Raw genomic sequence first — 23,423 nt, 5'->3', positions numbered from 1 at the left:
TCTCAATGTTATGTAGTCAATATTTATTTGCATTTTTTCACCCAGTATCATTCTTTTATATATCCAATATTTATTTACATTTCATTACAAAATATGATGCAGTCAATATTTAATTGCATTTTTTCACCCAGTATCATACTTTTATATATCCAATATTTATTTACATTTTATTACTAAATATGATGCAGTCAATATTTATTTACATTTTAGTGAGTGTGCCTCCAATGTTAAGCAATATTTTGTTTACATTTTTATTATTTCCAGTACAAGGCAGCCAATGTTTATTTTTATCCATTTTTTTTAATGTGTACAGTAGTTTCAATTCTGACATTTAGAAAAGAAATTATGACACTGATAATGCTACATGATATCAAGACAAAATATTTTATTTCATATTTACAAAAGCATGCTATTAAGTGGGTGTACATAAAAAGTGTAAGTACCTGTGAAATATGCCTGAATATTGTTCAATTAAAATCTACAACAGACTCAGAGAGGTTTGCTAATGAACAACATACGTGTGCTATTTTGTCTACCATTGTTGTACCCTGGTCATCTTTAGAAATAAATAAATTGATTGGAAGAGTACTACCCAGTATTGTATATTTCTGTCGCACCATTCCAATGACCCTTTCCACATGAATTCTTACATTAGCTATTTTTCTGGTTGTTTCAACATCAACTGCAGACAATTGGCTTTTTCCCCGGGTAAATGCAGGAATCTTGAGTTCTGCACAAACAGAACCAACACTCTCCTGGATATTAAAACCACGATCAGCCAGTATCAAATCTCCTGGTAATAAATTGTCAAGAATGCCACTATTTTCTGTAATGTGTTTGTCACTCACTCTACCACCCCAAGCTCTAGACAAAAATGACACAGTACCCTGTGGTGTAATGCCCAGCAAAAATTTGGCTGTATTGTGGTGTTTATAGGAAGACCATGTTTCAGCACGTGCTTTCAGATTTGATGGTCTTTCTATAAACACCTCAAAACAGTCAATAATTACTGCACATCTAGAACCACAATGCTGTTTAAACTGCATTGGCATAGTCATCTTCAAAGTCTCCCTATCTGGCCAAAAAACGAATGGTTTTGTGCGAATGTACATAACATTAATAACTGAAGTTATAATTCTTGACACTGAAGCAGGTGAAATGGAAAACTCATAGGCTAAAAATTGTACTGACAAATTCAATCGAAGTCTCATTAATGTTAACATAAACATTCTAAATTTGTCTAAAGACGTACGAGGAGGTAAGTGTTGTTCTATGAAATTGTACAATGAAATTAAAATGGCAAATGAAGAGATGCCAGTAAAAAATTTTACTTTTTCATTGTCTCCCTCTAAGTCTACCTGTGACATTTTATTTGTATATTTAGAAAGTTGTTCTTTCAATGATTGGTTTTCTGTTCTTAGAGCTTGGAGTTCATTCCCCATTGATTTTAACATAGAGGTAGTTAGGTCTGTTTGAGTGCCAAACTCAGTTGTACTTGTAGCGTTTTCCTTGTTTTCCAACGCCAACCCCTCTTCCACAATGACGATCTTTTCCTCTGCTTTTCTTTTCTGTCTATTGTGGAGCCTATTGTACCTGTTTACTGCCATTGTTTGCTTCAGAACATTCTCCCTGTGCCCGACATTGACTGTTGGCACCCAGTTTGGGTTACCTTTGTCATAGAGCCGGGCCTTTTCACCTGCGGGAGACACAATAAAATACACTTGATTATCATATTATCGATTTTCTCTACCACCTATTCCACTGGGTTTTATCAAATTTCAATGCCTGGTGATAAATAAAATTGAAATTGTAAACAGCGAGAAACCTACCACCAATAAAATGTGCCGAGCATATTCTGATGTTACCCATGTTTCGGTTTTCAAATTTCTGTCCGAGGCTAGCCAGCCATTCTCGTCGCCTTTCACTACTCAGATTTTCGCAATCTTCGCCTTGATTTACCACTACTGCTGGTAATCGATAAAATTGCAAATGTTTGTCCCGATCTTTTCGATTTGTACATCCAAAAACTACACATTTCAAAACCATTTTTGAGAAGACGATCGACCTTGTGTTACGCAATAACAACAATACGAATGAAGGCCTCCAAGATGGCGGCGCGTCTCATTGTCAAGGGAACAATGACGTCAGTGAAAGACCTCTATTTCGAACGTAAATGATGCTTTATTTTAGCAGATACGCATAGTAAAAATGATGCACATGACCATGACATGTGGAATCAAGTATTATAGTGACAAATAAAAGTCTTGTGCCAAAAACAATGTGTTATATACCATATACCATACATGGCGAAATAAGGATCGTCATGGTCTGTTTGTAAGCCAAACACCATTTACGTAGCAATTGGAAACATGTCGAATACGTTGTTGTAGTGTTTGATTAGGATTGACTGACTTGATTATGATTGAAAATATGCAATTATACATTTACATTATTTTATTGATAAAATAACCATTGATTATAACAAGTTTTTTTATTTGCGACTAGAATACTATTTTTTTAAACGTTTTAGCTCCGCTGTCATCAACGGTGATACAGCAACGGAGCTGATCATATTATACATATTATATACAAATGTTTGATGCTGTGGTAAGACCAATACTGCTCCATTGCAGTGAAATATGGTCAACTGATTACAACAACCATGCAAAAGATTTCTTTAGTTTGACAACACCTATGGAATTAAAATTGCATGTAAAATTCTGTAAATCTCGTTTAAGAGTAAACAGCAAAGCTACCAATCTTGCTTGTCTACTAGAACTAGGAAGATATCCATTAGCTATTACTTAACTAGTATAAAACAAAAAAATAAATATAGATGGAAAATATAACAAAAACAACACACTTCTTTCAGAAGCCTATATCCTCGGCATACATTTAGAAAATTTAAACATCTATAATTGGACATCTGGTATAAAGGATCTGTTGACTCATTTAAACACGAGTCACATTTGGGAAGAAAACCATTACTAGAATGAAAAGCTGCCTAAATCAGTCTCTGAAAAACTTGCAGCCAACTTTCAAACATACTGTTTAGATTCAATGTATGATGATAATAAGGGGACAAAACATCAGAATAAACTCCGCACATACAGACATATAAAAACAAAATTCACCTTTAAAAATATTTAGAAACTGTGCAAAATCCCTTGGTCAGTCATAGTGGGTTACTGAGATGCACTTAATTTTTGTCGTGATTCAATGCAAAATGGCGGACTGGTGGCCATTTTTTACGAGTGTTCTGCCCATTTTACAGAGATGATTATACAAAGGCACAAGATATAATGTGTTAAATGTTGTTGTTTTTTCAAAGTTGGTACATCAAAAGTCATGATTTTGAATATTGCTTTGTTTTATTTTGTTGACCTTCAACTGACAGCCATTAATTGTCCCAAAGACCAACATTTGGACATCATGTCATCAACAGTTTCTGGGGCATGCCTTGACCAGTTTCATTCAAACTTAGTCTTTATACCTGTTTCATGCACATATGTAGTTAATATGCTAAATACTAATATTTCAATTAACATATTCTGATTATGCATTTCATTGTTTGACAAAGTCACTAAAAACATGATGGGGACTATGTCATTGACAATGACTTGTTTTCTAGTAAAATTGCGACACGTATGTACAACGTCAAGCAAACTAATGTCAATACTTTAGAGAAAATGACACGTTCAGTGTTTGTATGTTGAACTTCCACGTATTGTAAACTCGCATAAAAACACCGGTGCTCGTGATATTGCTAGGTTGTTGTAATATGTATGATATAATCGGTGGGCAGGAATCTGCCACCATTTGACACCCCGGAAATGTAGTTTCTTATTGATTGAGTCTGGCAATTATTTACATAAAATTATGGTTAATTATATATTGTAATTATATTAACTAATAATTCATAATAACTCATCTGCCAATAAATACGCCGTGCTCGCAACGTACAAGCTATTAGTAAGTATAAATAAAATAATTTAATTATAAATATATAGATTGACAAGCATTCAATCGACGATATAACGCGTGTGTGTCTGAAACTTCTGTAGCCGAAACTTCTTACATTCGAGATATACGTACATATTAATTTCCTAATTTCCATGATATTTAATCAATTTTAGATTTCTTTACTGATGTCACGTGATTCATTTAACAGATTTGAAAATGTAATTCTGGATCGCGTTCATGTGGGAAAATTACTGGCATGATACCAAACTTTTATATAAAAGCTGTTTATACATTCACAGTAGATGGCATACGGAATCTTCAATGAACTCAGAAGCTATTTTTAATTTTAAGTTAAACTTACATTTTGAACATTATTGATTAGTTAACCAATGTGTTTGTTCAGAACATGAATTAACTGTTGTGTGAATTGTTTGAAATATGTATCTAAAATATATTTTATAATATTTCACTAGTAGCTTCGCGATGAGTAGTTTTCACTGTCACTGGTTCTTTCTATAGGAGTTGAGAATTACTGTTTTATGTGTAATGAACAACTGGTGTTAATATAAGGATACCATTTTTACGAGCTGTGTAATTTGTCCTTACGATTTGTGCAGTTGTTCTGGCAGAAATTCCCAAATAACGCCCATGCTCTGATATTTTCTTACTTCGACCAAGAACTATTTATAGAATGGGTTTTTGCACCACACCGTTTGACTTTTGTTTAGATTAACGACTTGTGAGTTTAGTTGAAGTTTATAAGCGTATGTGACAGGACTTTGATTAATAGCTTGTTTATTCATTCTTTATTAGTTACCGCTTTGCAATGCTTTAACCGAGAGACCGTCGCATCCCTGGTAATCACATGATCATACTGTCGACTGCAGCGATTGGCTGATCACATGGTTACACTGCCGCGCCTTAGTTTTTTTGACATTTTGATATAGAGTTTGTAACCTTAGAAACGAGCGAAGGGTTATCTCAGAACTGTTTGAGAAAAGTGAGTCGATTGGTAGCCTTTCCCTTGTTTTTTATTTATAACCATTGTATTCTTTTGATTTATACCTTTTATTAGTATTGTATTTAACCCATATGACGATGAGTAGAGGACGGTATCTTTGATTTATGAACATGTTATGCCGGCAGGCATGGCTCAGTTTGAGTGAAGGGATGTGTGATGAATTTGTTTTTTGCGTATCTGTTATTCGACTTAATTAGCTGATTACTAGCGAATGGTTGTGTTATGTCTGTCATCGTTTAGGCGAGGTTCTGGATGGAACTTGGCTCAGTGATTTGGAATTAATTACGAGATAACCGTCGCTATTCGGACTACTATTTCTGACAGTTAGTATTCGCAGTTATTAATGTAGTGAACGATTAATCAAAAGATATGACGTGTTCAGTACTTAGTGTGATTGGTTTTATGATTGAAGGTTACGCCCTAGAGTCTTTTTACTGCTTTGTAATTGGTTAAGGTTTTGAAAATGAATAAAGTTGTTTTAGTTGGTCTTGGCGAGAACACCACGAGAGAGGAGTCCTGGAGAGTCTTAGAGAGAGTCTTGACGCAGTCTAGAGGCAGTCTTGGGTCAGTCTTGCGATAGTCTTGGGGACTTTTCCCCAGGGCGCTGTGTCTTATAGAGTGCTCGACTGATTGATTAAGACGAGAGTTGAAACGTATTTTGTTGTGTGCGTCTATTTGACTGTAAAGCTTAAGTGACTTTCCCGATCCCGTACCTCAAGGGGACGCGAGAGAGAGACGAGACGAGATTTTCCCCCTGACACGTGTGGAGGACCCGAGAGAAGAATTTACCCTGTGATAGCCCTGCTTTTTTTTCAAGCGACAGGCCTTCTTAGGGAACATAAATACTTGTTTTCAACTCTGGAAGCACAGTGGAATCTGCAAAGTGTGCTTGTAAATTTACATAACAATAGGTGTTTACAAGTGGAATCTACCAGGTGTGCTGTTATTTGAATAACAAAAGATGTTTATGATCTACTGAGTTGGCTACGTGACACAGCTGCTAGCAAGACCACATTCTGATTGGCTAATGTGGAAACCCAGGTGGTGTCCCCGAATCTGGGCCATTTATGCCTGTAAATTGGACAGACTGAGGACAGTTGGGGTCCATCATTTTTACTGTGTATAGCTGCTGGGATATTGTGAGACAAGTGATACAGTCTTCAATCATCGTTCTGTGAGACTTGTATGTAGTTAACTAAAATTGTTGATGGGAATACTATATCAGTTTTTTTCAGCAGAAACCAAGTTTTTCCCAGATCAAATAGTAAGTGGATGCATGGTCGTTCTACTGAGTGAACTAAGCAGATATGTGGTTGAATGCAAGATGTAGTTATAATAATAAGTACATGAATCAGGTGCAATTTCTATTTGCCATTTGTCTAGTATCCCTCCACTAGTATACACTGTACGCAGGAGTTACCAACACACGTACGTTGCAACAACACAGCCCACGATAAGGGCTGCAGTATTATTACTTTGTTAAATTACCACAACTAGGACTCTAACGGTTGTCAGCAGCCTTGGGGTGGAGGTTCTAGTAAGCGTTCGACGCGGGCCTCTCAGTCATACTTAGCCTGACAAGCTCAAGTGAGTTGCTTCCTCCGAGGTGCCGTTCGGCCGGCGAGTGCGCCACTCACGCCTACATGTCAGGCTAAGTCATACATGTCAGCAAGCGTCCTCGTAATCAATAAAACAGTTTTTGTGTAGAAACCTATGTTCACATGTACTGAAGTCTTGTTTCTCGCTATTTTTTGTTGGTGATAATGTTCTTGTGTCTTTGGAACAAGGCACGTTAACTTGGAAAAGCCGACGGTTTCTTTCACATCTGCAAATACTAGTAAGTGGACTGTTTCAGAAAGATAACTAGATTGTTCACCAGTGAAGATCTGCTCACGTCATAATCCATTGTTACAGTTTTTTTCTATACAAAATAAGAAACATGATCCACGTTCGATATCACACCCCCTCGCACACTAACGACCACTCATTATGAAGATTCTGTTTTTTACCAGGCACCGTTAATACCCGTCAACCCAGTCGAAGGTGTATTTTAAATGGCGGTGGTCGTCCCGTCGCGCGCGTGCTATTGTTTTGATAAACATTGATTTCCAACAATCAAATGCGCTTTTCTAATGAGATCACTAGTACGAGTTTTGCCCTCGGCACTAAAAACCACAGGTTACCAAAAAATTATCTAATTAAAAGCTTGGTAACTTTTTACTCGTTTGTCTGCGCAACGGTCAAAGTCACCGTCTTTGTTTATACGAGACCCATACCTCGCGCAAGCACGACGACATGTATCCCCAAAGATGACGTTTTGGTTACACACAGCGTGTCACTGACACTCAGTGAAATTGACATATACACAACAGAACATCGCCCTGGAATGTACGCGGCTCTACATCAAAACTATCATTCATTCGGTTATTTTTCTTTCCAATTTTAACAAATCATTTAGAATATATATATATCACGGGCTTGGGCAGTTACATACATTAATTTATTTGGATTGTAGCAGATAATGAAGGTCAGCTAATTATATATGATCTGATCTCATCATTGGAAAACATGTGACGTAGAAATGACGTAATACTAAATCAATGGCCCACACACAGGAATTCATAAAGGGAAATTACATCAAGTCAAAGACAAGACAAAACAACAGCGAATAAACTAACATATCACAACACTTCAACATATATTTCACGTCAATGTCCGAGAATGTTTAACCGTAAATCCACTACCTATAGTTTAGTTGGTCGAGAACTCGCATAAATTTTGGAATATCTTGCACATACAAAATACATGAAATAAGACAAGGAATCAAAGCACGATAAACGCCCTCAACGTCAATGTTTAAGAAACTTGCATTTTATTTGTGAGGGATGCTCTTTATTACCAGGGCTGTTATTATTACAACTGTGTGAAAAGACGTCGTTCGTCGTTAGATAATTTATTCACTGTCATAAATCACTGTTTTTTTTGTTTTTTTATTTGATGATAAATTTGCATCTACCTAAATTTGAAAGTGAACTGACCATAATCAAACAGATTGTTTTAGAAAGATGTAGCTTGCTTATAATAATACCATGGTGAATATTTGTATATATTGTATTAAAACACGTACCCCAGACCATTCGTCCCGGTGTTATCGCTATCGCTCGTCCCGGTGTTATCGCTATCGCCACACGAGACTCCAGCTTGTCTCCTATACAATTTGACTGTGCACATCCAGAAAGTATATGTAGCTGTGATTGGTGGAATACTAATGAGTTGAGTGTCAATCAAACGCCCACGCTATCTTTAGTAAACAAAGTCACGTGACACGCGCCATTTTAGTTTTGATTAGTTCATCGGATCGGAGTGTCGGTGCTCGCCATCCATAAATCAAATCAAAATGATTTCTAATTGGAAATGGCATATTTTCATCAAACTCCTTTTCAACATCATGGTTGTTAATGTCCGTCACGTCGCTAAGTACATTTGAACTGCGGTCATCATTGCAAATTGAATGTGAGAAAGTTATGGAACGTCGTTTTGAACTTGAACGTGGTCGGGCAGGCGATTTCAAGGCAGCACGCTTAACCCTTTCGTTCACAGGTTGGGAGAGATTAGAATGACTGACAATTTCACGCCACTGTTTTACATTATTGGCGGATTTTTCTGCGCTATCAATCTTTCTCTTACAAACTAGACATAGATGAGACGACAGAGTCGCTCCTTTCACAACGTCGCACTGGATCAAATTGGAAAGACGATTTCCATAAGTTATCCCTCCTGCTTTTCCTGGCTTGAATAAATTCACACACGACTTTAACTGTCCACAAACTCGAAGACTACACGAACACAGTCTACAATAGTCGTCCGCAACAATATGTATGTATTTCTTCGGTGTACTGATGCACGAATGCACCGTGACACGGTGTTTCTCGGGTGTCGCCATCGCTGAGAATGCCGCCGGCGCAATTTTTCACCCAACTCGCGATTCTGTTTTGCAACATTTTATCAATATTCCCTTTGACAAAATCGCCGACAAAAGCACCGCTTTGCTGATCTTTTGTTCTATAATTCTTAATGCAAACACCGACCCTAGTAGTAATTAGTAACGTCGCCTAGTACATATGAACGGTCGTCATTGCAAATCGAACATCCTTTTGAAATTTGGACGTCGGGCAGGCGATTTCAAGGCACCGCACTTAAATATTAGCAACATATTTTTCTGAGCGGTTGTTTATTCTCTTTCAAACGAGACATAAATGTGACGACATAGTCGATCCCTTATCCACCGCTAAGAATGCCGCAATGTTTCGTTCGTTTTGCAACATGCCACAAATCGTCGAAAAAAACACCACTTCGACGGAAGCTTGCGTAATAAGGGGGTTAAAACAAGAAAACAAATGCCATGTTTAATATATATCGACCTGTTTTACTTGCGAAAGATAACGGAACATGAACTCGTTTCGTGCGACTTCGGAACCCGAAGGAACACACCAACAACGTTGAATTTACCCGCTATCTTCCAAATATGGTATATTAATTTATTCAGTTGTTTATTTAGAGTGACGTCCGCGGTCGAATGCGATTGGCTATCGATGTCAGTGCAAAGGTCATATGAATATTAAAATTAAGTGGGCGGAAGGAAAATTGTATAGGAGACAAGCTGGAGTCTCGTGTGGCGATAGCGATAACACCGGGACGAATGGTCTGGGGTATAAAACACGCAGCGTCAAAATAGCATATATCTACTATAAATCACTGCGCGATTGTCTCCACCACAAGGTCCGAGGTCTGTTGGTCATTCCATTACTGCCCGACCCTCTCCGTCGAAAGGTCTGCTGGTCCAAACCCCATTGGTAACAGATCGTATTTGTATTTCTCGTAGCTTAAATCAGGTTTGACCATGTATAGATCGTACTTTCCAAACTGTAACGAAAATGAAAACGGTATACTATATATTATATTACGCCGAGTCGGGTGTATATTTCAATATGTATTCAATTGAAAGTGTATTTTTTTCTGCTCACATACATTTTTAATTTACAGAATTGTATATATATTGGTTATTACCAAACGCTTCAGCGTGGTATTAAGAGTTTGTTTTCAGGGGTGGATGATACCAAGGTGGGAAATGGATGCACATATGGGGTTAATTCCTTGAATTGCAATATAGAGGGTTCAGGCTGAAATACAATATATAGTGTTTTCATGTTTCGTCTGATATTTCTGTGGTATTCTGCTGCTGTAAGTAATGCACGATTTGTTCCGAAATTCAGTATATTGTGTGTATTCCAGGGTTATTCGTTTTTTGCTGAAAACACCCCTATTTTTTAGTGGCAGAGTTTGAATAGTCTCACTCCCACTGGGAAATCTGCATTGTTGCTTGAATGTGAGTTAATTAAACACATTTTCCAGACCGGCGAAAGAGTATGCAACAGCCAATTTTAACAGCCTGTCACGTGATTTTAGTCTGAATGTCAACAAGAAGAGGCTAGTCCATTTTACGCAGGAGTAATTTGGAGTACAATATGTGAGGGATAGTATCAACAGAGATGTGTATAGTGAAAAGTAATATCTATCCTTCATTTACATCTCTGAGCATTTCTGTTTTAGTATATTGGTTTGAAAATGTTGAACTTGCATGATTTGCAATGTGTTTTTTTAATGGGACTCTCCTATTGATCGAATCCCGGGTTTGAACGAGAACGGCACACCACGTGATTCGTTTGAATACAATGGCTGATGGCAAACATGCCGTGTTACTGCGGTACTCCACTGACGGGATGACTTACTGCATGCTACAACTTCGCTTGTGATGTTGCTTGTTAGCCATGGATTACATGAATTTTGATTACCAGTCAAATGTTGCTCATTTGACGTTGGTAATCTTTATTTGGAACTGAGTAACTTCCTGGTACTTCGTACTATGATAAAAATCAGTCAACATACACCAAGTTCTCTCAATCGTAGTATTCCATGTGATGTACACCTAATATGCCAAAAATGTTGCTGAACGATTTGAACTGAATAAAAATAGCAGACGAAAATTTGTTTACAAAATAAAAATACTTCGGTTGCCAATGAAAACCGGTAAAAAACAAGCAATATGTTTTCGGCTGTTATCATGGAAGGGACATGAACGTGAAGCTAACGTCTGTTTATAACTAAAACCGGGCACCTTATACGAGGTTTGCAAAATAACATGGCAGTCATTAGAAGTCACTTTATTTTATTGTTAGGACGTATTCAGCCGTTAAATGTATAATTTCCAATCGTTTTGCGATAGTATTTTCTAGATTGGAAGCAGCATTTACATTTTATTCAAAGTTCAAAGCTGCGTTGGGATTCCGTTGACCGTGGTAACAATGTCGGCGCCGGTGATCTCTTACCATTTGGGCACTGCTATTACAAGACTTTTGGCTGTTGCCATGGTAGCGGTGGGTCAGGATTGTTTTTCCAATTAGTGATGGTACGACCTGCCTGTCAAGTATGAACCGTGACAAAATCAGCCAAGCCAAAAAAAAATCACAGAAGAGTTAAAAAGCCATTCCTGCTGAACAGTTACTCTAACTTCGGGGTCAACTTTCTCATTAATGAAAAAAGATATCAAAAATTCAAATAGTAACTTTTTGCCCACACTCCAGCCGAGTACAATGAGCTATGTCTGAGGTGTTGTATCACAGGGAGTTGGAAAAACTTGTGTATTTTAATAAAAATGTTATATAACTTTTCTTTTACCCCCCTCCCCTTCCTGGTATCTATTTCAAGTATTTTTGTCAGGTTCAAATCGTTCACCAGCATTTTTGGCATGTTAGATGTACATCACATAGAATACTAGGATTGGGAGAACTTAATGTTTGTTGACCACCTGGAATCTGAGTTTTATAAATCTTGAAGGGCTCTCGGAAGATCCACCCGCTGCCTGGACCCGCAGTAAAATCTCCGATTAATATGGAGCCGCAACCATCAACATCGATATACCATGAGGTTTCTGCTGGCGACGTTGCGGCGTTACTCAGTTCCAAATAAAGATTACCAACGCCAAATTAGCAAAATTTAACCGGTAACCAAGACTCAGTCTATCCACGACAAGGAAGCAACATCCCAAACGAGGTTGTAGTGTGCAGCTCACGAGTCAGCGACGACCGATTTCAACGAAAGTCATTCCGTCAGTGGAGTACCGCAGGTGCACGGCATGTTTGCCAATGTACAGATCTGTGGAGGAACTTTTAACTTCAACATCAACCGTGTATCGTAGTCGCCCAGTTTAAGTTCTGGTTCTGTCGTGGTCCCAACTAAAGGGCGACAGTCGTCGTGTCGCGTCCTGTTCGATATGGGACTCACAGCAACGTATACAACGCGTGTAAAATACATTGTTTATTTACATGAAATTCGAACACGCGCTGTGCTACGACCACCGCGCTTAAACATCCACGAGTTATTTATTCGGACAATGACTTAAATTAGACGTCTGATTATTTTATTTTCACACGTACAGCGACACGCGTTCTACACTGACAAGCGTTGCTAGGTCGCAGCACTGTCTTGGAGCATATTAATGGGCAATTGGGTTCCCCGATCTAAATTTCTATCCCGGTTTGTTGCACGTTCTTTTTTTAATATGAAATAATCAAATATGGGACATGTGTATAATAACAGAACCCCACACCCTCCCCGTGGCTTCGCTCGTGAAAGTACGGCAGCAGGATACACCGCATCACTCGTGAAAATAACTTCCATACGCAATGAAAGCCACGGGGAGGGTATCTGTCATAATACTTCATTATCACTGAAAACATTTTTCCCCTGAAATAAATTTCAGTGAATATGCCATTTCCCTCATACTATATTGAGACACAGCGCAGTGAAAATTAGATTCACATGTAATGCTTGAAAACATGTCAGCAAAAATAAATTAAGTGAAATACTACGTGACTTCATAATAGTTGGAAATGAACACATTACACCCGACCCTACCACTCCATATACAATGTAAACTACACCCCAAAACATCCTTTCACCCACAGTTACTACCGTGTTTCACCAGTGTATTCTATTTGACGTCAGGAGAAATTGAAATAAACAAATTAATTATAATTTCAGCCTCTAGTTGACCACTGATTAAATAAACTACCTCGTCTTTATGTCAACTTGCAGTTATTCGTTGCCTACATCAGTGACTTCAAAATATATGTTTCAATCCCAGGAATTTCACTCGCTGTTAATTGCATGGGAGTGGCAGTCTTTAATGAATTTCTATTGTCATGCCAATTTCTTGCGATTACTCGAACATTAAGCTGTAACCACATACCGCCTAGGTGCTGTAATTAAATCCTGGTGTAAGCACCATATGAAATATGAACAATGCATGTGAAGCCAGCTGTGGGATATATTCAATCCTATAGATTTCTCATTGTTTGGTAACTATTTGCTGCAAATGCAACAAAAATCAAATAGTCTTGTCCGAGAACCAGCGAAGACACTCGAAACCACTACGTTGTGAAGTGGCGTCCCACAATGATACCATACATGTGCATGGAGCGTCATCACTTATTGGAGGAAATGAATACAAACTAACGAGAAACTAACCTCAACTATAAATTGTCTGCAAGCTCCACACGGGGCTTTGAATTCATCAAGGTCACTAAAAAAATAAGAATTTTTGTTTTTGGAATTATATATTTAAACTGGTTGGATTCAGTAATAAAAATTCGATAATAAATTTACTGGGAAAATATGCTCTAAATGTTTCAAGCGCGGTGGTCGTCGCGCAGCGCGTGTTCGAATTTCATGTAAATAAACAATTTATTTTACATGCGTTGTATACGTCGCTATGAGTCCCATATCGAACAGGACGCGGCACGACGAGCACCGCGCTTACATTGAACGATGTAGATACATTACAATTCTATCTGTGGAAGTCAACGAGTTCAGATAATATGCGCAGCGACGTGTACTGAGAAATCACCTGTACAATAATTATTTGGATGTCAAATTAAATAAAAATATTGCGAAGATAGGAGAACATTAATATTAATGTGCGAGTCCAGTTCTTGACTCTGTTATCAAAGTACTCGACTGGAACACAGTAGAGTTTTCCGCGCGCCAGTTACCGGCGCCCTCTAGTTTTGAATCTCTCTGGCGTCAAAATAACGTGGGTGGACGCAAGTAGCATATTTATTTATTTATTTAGTACCCATGTGTAACAATTGCACAGAAACAAATGCGAATATGCAGATTTTAAAAACAATGTATTATTCGTTTATACATGAAAACAGCATGTACATTTCTATTGCTTTCATTGTATTTGCGTACATGTATATTCAGTCAGTTTCTTTTACATGTATAACACTTGTCTGTTGTATATTTCAATTTACAACTTTGTCCTGATATTTGTTTCGGGAATATGCCTTGTATAGTTTAGTCACCTTCTCAGGTCTTCCCAGCTTTGTTTTCATTTGCAAAGCTAAAGCTTAATATTATTAAGTTAATAATAGACTATTGAGGGCGCACCATGGCCATGGTCGACATTACCGAAAACAAAGTATCAAACGCGTCATATTTGCTATGCTTCATTGATTATGCAAATTAACTACCAAAAATTACGTACCAAAGCCTGGATTTTAGTACAATTCTTATATATTCTGGGATAGCATAGATGGGTGGTTAGTCTGAAGAATTGGCAATGTAAAAATTTATTTTCATAAAATGTGAACAAAAAATACAATACAATTCCACGTACGTTGAGACAGCTATTGCTTTGAATTTACGGTGTCCATCGGTGATTGCGTTGGAAAGGGCAGTTCGTTCCGCACATATAGTAAGACCGTAGCTAGCATTTTCAATGTTGCAGCCTGAAAACAAAATATTTGGTGTTTTAATTTATTTTTTGTATGTGTATTGGTCAGTCCATGACAACAATTCGGCAACGAAAGTACTAGTAGCTTGTCGTTAAAAGGTCCACTGATTTGTATTGATTCTTTACCTGCGTAGACTTTGCCATCTTCTGTCAGTACTGCGCATCCAACCCGAAACTTACTGTAAGGACTGTATGAATTCTCTTTTATCCTGTTGCATTCCTTGATAAGCGTCTTGAATTCTTCTGTAATATTGATTTAAAAAAAAGTAATTTACTAGTTTACTAGGTTAAAGAACATAGGATTTGGCAGGCCAGTATCAAGAAATATTTGTGTCCGACAATGTCACCAAATCCGCCATTTTGTTCGTAGGGCAAAAACAAGTCTTGTGGTGCTCTCGCTCTAAGCGAGATCCCGGTGGCAATTTGCATCTATTAAAGTAGAAGCCTACTCATAATTAATTCGAATACTCAGAATTTATTCATTTTTCAATAAATTGTACTCCAGGGTAATTTAAAAAGTTGGGGATCACCAGGCTGAACTCGATTTTCGAGAAAATGATTGGTGTATTCTTAGTGGATAGTTGCCATATCTTAAAGCAGGGGAGTCGTCATTTGCGCATGCCTCAGATGGCCATAGCGTGTCATTGTTTACAAACAACGACTACCCATAAACCTTTAATAATAATAATAAATAATAATAACTTTATTTAATTAAGCGCAACAATTCCAACATATGAAGATCAAAGGCGCTGAAACAATAAACAATCAGTCAAATATTAAAAGTGCGTTTTCAGTCTGGATTTAAAAATGTCTACTGAAGGACTAGAACGAACGGACAGAGGTAATTCATTAAAAAGTTTAGGACCTAAATTTTCAAAAGCACGGTCTTTGTATAACACCTTGGACTTTTTACTACTCATCTGACGAGTTTTAATAAAAAACTTCGATTCAGATCTTAAACTACGACTCGGTACATAAAATTCGATTAATTCACATAGGTAATTTGAGGCAAAACCATACAAAGATTTATACACTAGTAAAAGTAATTTGAAATTGATTCTTTGTACAACTGGTAACCAATGAAGTTTAATAAAAATGTCTGTAATGTGGTCATATTTTCGAGCACGAGTGACAAGGCGTGCTGCTGCATTTTGTACACGAATAAGAGGTTTTATCTTAGTTACAGGGAGACCAGACAATAATGAATTACAGCTGTCTAAGCGAGAAGATATGAAAGCATGTACCAACTTTTCAGTATCAGATTGGGATAATGATTTACGAATACGATTAATATTTCTTAGATGGAAATATCCAGATCTACAAATAGTAGAAATGTGTGTTTACATAGATAGCTGCGAATCAAACAAGACACCTAAGTTTCTAGCACTTGACGAAGCACTAACCAATTCTTCACCAATTGCGATACTAGACAAAGGACACGAGTCTTGTGAGAATCTCCGAGACGACATGGACACAAATTCAGTTTTCGACACATTCAAAAGTAGGAAATTACAAGACATCCAATCGCTAACATCTTGAATACATGTCTGAAGTATCACCCGGGCGCGAATTTGATCATCTTCAGAAACCGATAAATAAATTTGTGTGTCATCCGCGTAAAAATGATATTTTACACCGTGACGTCGCAATAACTCACCCAATGGACGCATGTACATTGAGAACAATAATGGCCCTAAAACGGAGCCCTGTGGAACACCGGTTTCTAATATAGACGTCATATCAGAAAATACATTTCCAATTTTCACTTTTTGAATGCGGTTACTCAAATACGACTCAAACCATTTAATGATGAGACCATTTAAACCAAAATTTGATCTCAACCTATCGATGAGAATCCTGTGATTCACAGTATCAAAAGCGGCTGAAAGATCCAAAAGTACGAGAGCAACTGAATACTTATAATTATCAATACTGCATAGTACATCGTTAGCGACCCGCAAAAGAGCCGTTTCAGTGCTATGTGTATAACCTTTTCGTGTTAGCATGTGATGTTATCGTCGCTTGGGACCGCACATGCGCAGGTGACAACCCTTCCGCTTTAAATTGTAGGTTGGTAACTTCGATGGGATGGAAAAACATATTGTTAATGATAGAGTACTTTTTGTTATCCAGAAGTATTTAAAAAATCTGGGCTTTTAAAAAATATCAAAATATATCATTTTTCCTTAGCGCAGTATTCTATGGAATTATAAACGATATCACACTGATGAATGTGCGTGGTTAGGGGTGGTAACCGGTCCCCTGTGTTAAGAGATGTACATGACCAGCAGCACTCCCATGCCTGCATATACGTTTTAGCCAGTGGCATATCGTTTCGTTTTTTTTATAGAAATGTATGGTTTCAGTTATTATACTATATTTTTAATGATGCCACTAATAGTTCCTGGGATGCCCTGTGGAAATACGTTGACTAAATGCTAAACAAAGACCCCCTTTCACAGCAACATGATTTTACTTGCACATATTGCGAGTATTTATAGACTGGGTATGTATTCGGGTCTTCGTAATAACGACAGAATATTAGGGGAAAAAAAATAAAAAAAATCGTAAACAAATTCCAGTCCAGTCCAATTCGTTCCAAAGCAAGGGTCCCAATAAAGCATCGGAAAATGAAATAATTAGAAAATTATAGTTGATCACTCCATTACGCAATGTTACACTTTGATAAATGTAGCTAAAACATAACATACATCAAAAAATACACTCTTCTGCGATTTCGTGTTTTATGTTCGTTTAATATTCTAGAAACAGTCTACTGGTATTTGATAGTAATTTACTAGCGTGCACAAATCATTGTTTTTCTTTATTAATACATTTGATGATAAATTTACATCTACCTAATTCTGAAAATGAAATAACTGACCGGACGTCAGCCAGATGGTTTCAGAAATGAAGTGAATATTTTCTTCAACAGCGAATTTCTTTAATCACCAGTTTCGATAATACATAATAATAATATCGCGATAAATATTTTATATATTACATAAACATTTAAAACTGTGTATACCCTATCTTATAATTTTATTAAAATCGCATCGTCCAAATACACACAGGACTACCCGTCGATCGGGATATTTTGCTTCAGATCGCGTTGGTACACTAAAATTATTACAACACGGAACATATTGGAAAAGGTATATATACTTTTCCCCTGACAACCTGCAAAATTGGTTGTCCAGGGAATTTATGCTGCCTGTTTTTGAAGGGAATTTTTGCCAATTTTTTGTCTACCCCGACAGGCGATTAGCCCTGACTAGGTCCTCGTTTAGTGCACCGAGGCATTCAAAAACAAAATATTCTGCTCGAGATATATTCATTTTGCTCGAGATGAACTTGGAAATGTCCTCTTCGACTGATATAGTATAATTCCTGATATAGCACACAACTTGACTACGACAGTCTCCACCGCAAGGTCTGCTGGTCGTTCCATTACTGTCCGACCCTCTCCGCCGCAAGGTCTGATGGTCCAAACCCCATTGGTAACAAATCGTATTTGTATTTCTCGTAGCTTAAATCAGGTTTTACCATGTACAGATCGTACTTTCCAAACTGAAACGAGAATGAGTTTGGTTGGTGTTAAAAAACAATGTGCTCAGCCTGACCACCAACATACACGCTGATTTTTATAAATGTTCACATTACAACGTCGTGCCGCGCCCTGTTCGATATGGGACTCATAGCGACGTATACAACGCGTGTAAAATACATTGTTTATTTACATGCAATTCGAACACGGGCTGCGCGACGACCACCGCGCTTTAACGTCTTATATTTCAAATGGAATTGCAAATACATCGTTCCTATAGTGACACTTGATATCTATCTACGTCATATTGATGTCACAGAGGCGAATATACAAATGTGGTACAAAAGATTCCCAAATATAATTTTCGATAATGAAACTCACCTCCACAATAAATTGCCTGCATGCTCCACATGGGGTTGTGAATTCGTTTAGATCTCTAGAAAAAAAATCGGGGAAACTATATTTTATGTCCAAGTTTGCTGTAGCGGGTCATCAAGACACAGAAAAATTTCCAAATAAATGAACGTCGAATAAAAAAAGTAAAACGCGGTAAGATACTAGTATCAGAGCGCGAACGTTGCGACACGCGCCGCGCCCAGTTCGATACGGCTCCCGTTCGACGTATACAACGCATGTAAAACATTTTCTTCTATGCTATCGATAAAGAGCCATTGCTCGAAACGACTAGCTATTTTTAATAGTTATTTAGGACTACGATTACCAAATATTATCTTCTATATAGCATGTAAAATGCGATGTTTACACGGAATTAGAACACACGCTATGTGACGACTCTTTGACGCGTTTGAATATAGTATCCAATCTGATTAAAATAAGATCCTGGTTTGGGCTAATAGAATATATGAAAAAAATATTAATGATATTATTTTAACAAAAAAAAAAAAAGAACAAAAAAAGCCCAAACTAGGATCTTATTTTAATCAGATTGTATAGTATCCTGACGCAGTATGTTTTGCTTTCAACGTCAGTGATGTCTTTGCCCACTAAACTCTTTCTGGTTGTACAATTTAGAGTATTGTTAGGATCCTACTTACGTTGTTAATGCCATAGCTTTAAATTTCCGATGTCCCTCAGTGATGGCCTTAGCGAGAGCTGCTCTCTCTGCACAGATTGTTAAACCGTAACTAGCATTTTCAATGTTACTTCCTGAAAAAAATTAAATTTCAATTATATGGCAATAATTGTCCAATATTTTAAAATGATATGTTAAAATGAGTATGGTTCACGGTGGGTGGAGCAATGAGAGGACTGTTCTGATTTGCCAATCACCGATGGATAGACTACTACAATATTCGGTGCGTTTCATGGAAATCTAACAGTTTTCTGTTTGTAATTGGTGAATTTGACCCCCTGTAGCTAATTTGGGTACTTTGATATTAGGTGGAATGTCTAAGTATTATAAAAAATATAGATTTATATTTCGACTGACCTGCGTAGACTTTTCCATCTTCTGTCAGTACTGCGCATCCAACTCGAAACTTACTGTAAGGACAGTACGCGGTTTCCTTTACTCTGTTGCATTCATTGATAAGCGTCTTGAATTCTTCTGTGATATTTTTTTCCATAAAAAATAGAGATACGTGATAGCAAAAAAATTTCCCAGGTCTAAAAATTACGTAATAGCCGTGTTAGTAATGTTGCATGAATGGCGTCTGTAATCGTGTTCTTTGAATGACGTAGTAGTCATGTGTGAATGACGTAATATTCAACGACTAACGAAGTACTGTAATATAAATGGTGCAGTCGTGGTGTTATATGAATGACGCAATAGTTCTGTTCTATGAATGACGACATGTCCGTGTTCGATGAATGACGTAATAGTATTCTATGAATAACGAAGGCCTCGTGCTTCATGCCTTACGTGATAGTAATGTTCTATGAATGACGTAACACTGGTAGTCGCATCTTAGGCAAAACTAGGAAATCATCCAATCAGTATATTGTCATATTGGACTAAATTTAACAAATTAATCATTGGTTGATCGATCAATCTATAGATTAAGTGGTAGATCAATCGCCTGATTGAAAACCCCGAGGTACTCACCTGTAAGTAGGCATGTCATCGGGGTGTCATGGAGGGAACTTTACATTTAATTCGTTTATAAAAGACAATGCTGCATACTCTGGACCACAGTTGTTCGTAAATTACCATGGTTGTTATTTTAGAAGCACATACTATGAGGTTATTACTAGGATACCTCAAAGTATGAACGAAGACAGTACAGCGAGAGTATCGACGCGCAGCGGAGGTCGATGCGACGGTGTACTGCCTGAGTGAACCTATTAGCTCACACTACTACTACAATGCTAAAGAAGGGAAATAGAAAGAGCACAAGCGAAAGCTAAAAGACAGTACAGTGAAAGTATCGACCGATGCAGAGGTCGATGCGACAGCGTACTGTCTGAGTGCATACTTTGAGGTATCCTCGTAATAACCTTATTATTATACATTTTTTCCTTTCAATGATACATCATGAGAATGCCGAAATCCAAAATGTTTAGAACAGAATCAGCGAACTTTTTTGTGTGGAGCCATGTTTGTTTTTATTATTAGAGGACGCTTACACGCGTAATCATTCCATGTTTGGAATTCGCATTTCCTAATATACATGTACTAGGATGAAAATACCCTGTAAAATGCCGCAAAATTACGGCACGCTGTAACTGATGGCGTTACGGTAACAAATGTATAATAAAAAATATTAATACTCAGACAGTACGCCGTCGCATCGATCTCCGCTGCGCATCGGTCGATACTCCCGATGAGATGAGATAAAATGAGATAAAAATGAGATAAAAAATATTGGGTCACCGTGGGAATTTTACTATTATTTCCCATTATTATATACTAGTATCTCAATATATCAAAATTCTGATCAGTAACATATGAGGAAACTGCATTTAAGTATATTTGTTTTAATGGCGAAATGTGTAAACCGCTAATAACTTGAATTGCCATTGAAAACTCATGTTGATAGTCATATACTGTTGGCAGATACAAACTCGATTAATATTGTCACTTCTATGCACACTAAAATATGCATACATGTCAAGTGAAAAAAACACAAGAGTAGGCATTCTGCCTTAATATATTCTTGGAGATCGATTTTTTAACAAAAATGTATATCAATTAAAGGTTTTCATAGACTACTGTTAAGCATTGAGCAATGGCAGACCCAAAATTCGGTGGGTGGTGTAGGGTGGGACGGTCTGCTATGAATCTCCCATGACAATGGCTTGGTTTGTCAAAATCCGAAAGGGGCTGGGATGGGGGGCTGGGATGGGTGGCTTGCGCGCCTCCCCCTAAATCAGAGAGTAGTTAGAAAAGTAGACTGTTAACAGTCCTAAGGTCTATGTTGTTAGTATGCTAAATCAGCAAAAGCCGGAGGCCCGAGGGCTGTTAACGCTTGTAAACGCCCTCACGCGATATTACGTGGTTATGTCGATATGTTATTAGTTTCGACAGTTTTGTCAGTTTACTGAAACACGGTTTGTACAAATAGTTAGACATTCCATTCGTTCTTCATTAACTAGCCAACAAACCATTTTCAACATTGGAATATGATGAAATGTTGGAAACCTGTCAACGAATATAGACCTACTGTTTTTGGCTCTCGGTCAATCAGCCTACATGTCGCCATTGTTTTAATCTGTGATGACCCCCCCCCCCCCACCTTCACATTTATGATACAGCAACGCTGATTGGTGGCGCCAGCTCTTTGGCGCGCCCAATCAAATGACTCAATTCAACTGCAGTGAAATAAAGCTTATCCTAATACGATCACGCACGGGTTCGTGAGCGGTTATGCATGGCCTGGTTTAGCGAAACCGTGCGATCCGGACAATGGCCTTCGCTGAAATGCCTGCGGTATTTCTTCTTAGTATAACAAATTAGGCCTGATGGCTGTCGACACTCTATTAGAAGAGTATTTGCGCACACATATCAATTTATCTGACTACAACCATATCAAACCAATCAAAGATATCAATCTACAATATGGGTAACTAGATTATGGTTTATTAAAAAATATTGACCCCGGCCATCACGTGCACGTCCAGGCCTGCTAAAGATTCTTATCAACACCTTGTTTTGTATTTCGTATGTCCCCACGAATGCGTGCCGTGCTGCCCCCAGGGTGGTGCCACGTCAGCTGTATTGCGCTACCATAACAACCCATCGGATTACGCGGAACCCTGTCAGTTGGCGCGTGTGTAGGGGACACGCCGAAGTACACACACGTCAGCTGACTGTAGCGGAACCCTCATCAATTTATACACAGAGTACAATCAGGATTTGATGTCCATTAATAGCTGTGTGCATATTGTCGTATCGTACCTTCCGAACTCACCTGTCGATTCCATTGCGTCTACGGTCTGTGCAGCGCCGCAAAGTCAGTGTGCTACAATTCCAAAGTGTTAGTGACACAGTTGGTGATCTGATTCCACAAATATACTGGCAAAACAGCGTGTGATGTATTGTAACCTTTCACCTATTAAACCTGTCACCTATTCGCAGTGACCCAGTTTGGTGGCCCACCATTCATTGACGAGGGCGCTGTTCAACTCTTTTGTGTTGTCTGCTCTCCACGAAACTACAAATAGCATTTTAGCACAAAATTACAAAATATGCCACATTGCTCGCTGTGGGTCTCATGACGGCGGGTACAGTAAAAAGCATAAAGCTGGGATGGTATTTTACGTGATTTAAGGATATTAATTAATTCTCATATAACAGAATAGAAACTCGAAATGTCGTCCGCCAGTGCGTCCACCAGTGCGGTGGAATACAATTTCGAAATCACCGGACTGTGGATGGATGTAATATGCATTCGCGCATAGAAGAATTAAAAAGAGCATCCCAATGTCGAATCACAGCTACAATTTGATTCTACATTAAAGGGGAACTAAATAGAGCCTATTTTGGTGTTTGTATTTATCAAGTTATGTATATTGATTATAAATTTGAAAAAAATAAATAAAAAAAAATGATTATCTTCAGAGTTATGATGATTTAA

At 37.8% G+C, this 23,423-nt stretch overlaps 2 protein-coding genes across 3 annotated transcripts; both read right to left on the bottom strand.

Moving 5' to 3' along the window:
- Positions 1-363: 363 nt before the first annotated feature.
- Positions 364-2,144, bottom strand: LOC100372111 (uncharacterized). The gene is made up of 2 exons (XM_085491247.1): positions 1,830-2,144; positions 364-1,696 (listed from the first exon to the last, which is right to left on the bottom strand). Exons 1-2 carry the CDS (start codon positions 2,044-2,046, stop codon positions 468-470), a joined length of 1,446 nt encoding a protein of 481 aa, XP_085347373.1. The 5' UTR covers positions 2,047-2,144; the 3' UTR covers positions 364-467.
- A 7,155-nt stretch (positions 2,145-9,299) lies between these two features.
- Positions 9,300-22,938, bottom strand: LOC100378351 (putative cytidine deaminase). 2 transcript variants are annotated; one of them, XM_085491248.1, is made up of 5 exons: positions 22,758-22,910; positions 14,967-15,083; positions 14,724-14,835; positions 13,571-13,625; positions 9,300-9,907 (listed from the first exon to the last, which is right to left on the bottom strand). In XM_085491248.1, exons 1-5 carry the CDS (start codon positions 22,768-22,770, stop codon positions 9,788-9,790), a joined length of 417 nt encoding a protein of 138 aa, XP_085347374.1. In that variant the 5' UTR covers positions 22,771-22,910; the 3' UTR covers positions 9,300-9,787. The 2 variants fall into 2 exon arrangements, with proteins under 2 accessions (XP_085347374.1, XP_002730668.3); XM_002730622.4 differs by lacking the exons at positions 9,300-9,907; positions 13,571-13,625; positions 14,724-14,835; positions 14,967-15,083 and adding exons at positions 17,576-18,410; positions 18,769-18,823; positions 19,443-19,554; positions 19,838-19,954 and having other exon boundaries at positions 22,758-22,938.
- Between the last annotated feature and the right edge of the window lie 485 nt (positions 22,939-23,423).

Source organism: Saccoglossus kowalevskii, chromosome 16, assembly GCF_978046115.1.
Source record: "Saccoglossus kowalevskii chromosome 16, keSacKowa6.1, whole genome shotgun sequence".
NCBI classification, from domain to species: Eukaryota; Metazoa; Hemichordata; class Enteropneusta; family Harrimaniidae; genus Saccoglossus; species Saccoglossus kowalevskii.
Note: the sequence above shows the minus strand (reverse complement) of the source record. Positions and strands in the feature narration are given on the sequence as shown.

What these genes read in the sequence shown, in the direction of transcription:
- LOC100372111 (XM_085491247.1), bottom strand. Translation starts at nt 2,046, where the DNA reads ATGGTTTTGAAATGTGTAGTTTTTGGATGTACAAATCGAAAAGATCGG. An exon ending in CTCGGCACATTTTATTGGTG is followed by an intron (nt 1,697 to 1,829) that starts GTAGGTTTCTCG and finishes TGTCTCCCGCAG; the next exon opens with GTGAAAAGGCCCGGCTCTAT.
- LOC100378351 (XM_002730622.4), bottom strand. An exon ending in AGATGGAAAAGTCTACGCAG is followed by an intron (nt 19,555 to 19,837) that starts GTCAGTCGAAAT and finishes AATTTTTTTCAG; the next exon opens with GAAGTAACATTGAAAATGCT. An exon ending in GCAGGCAATTTATTGTGGAG is followed by an intron (nt 18,411 to 18,768) that starts GTGAGTTTCATT and finishes TTCTCGTTTCAG; the next exon opens with TTTGGAAAGTACGATCTGTA.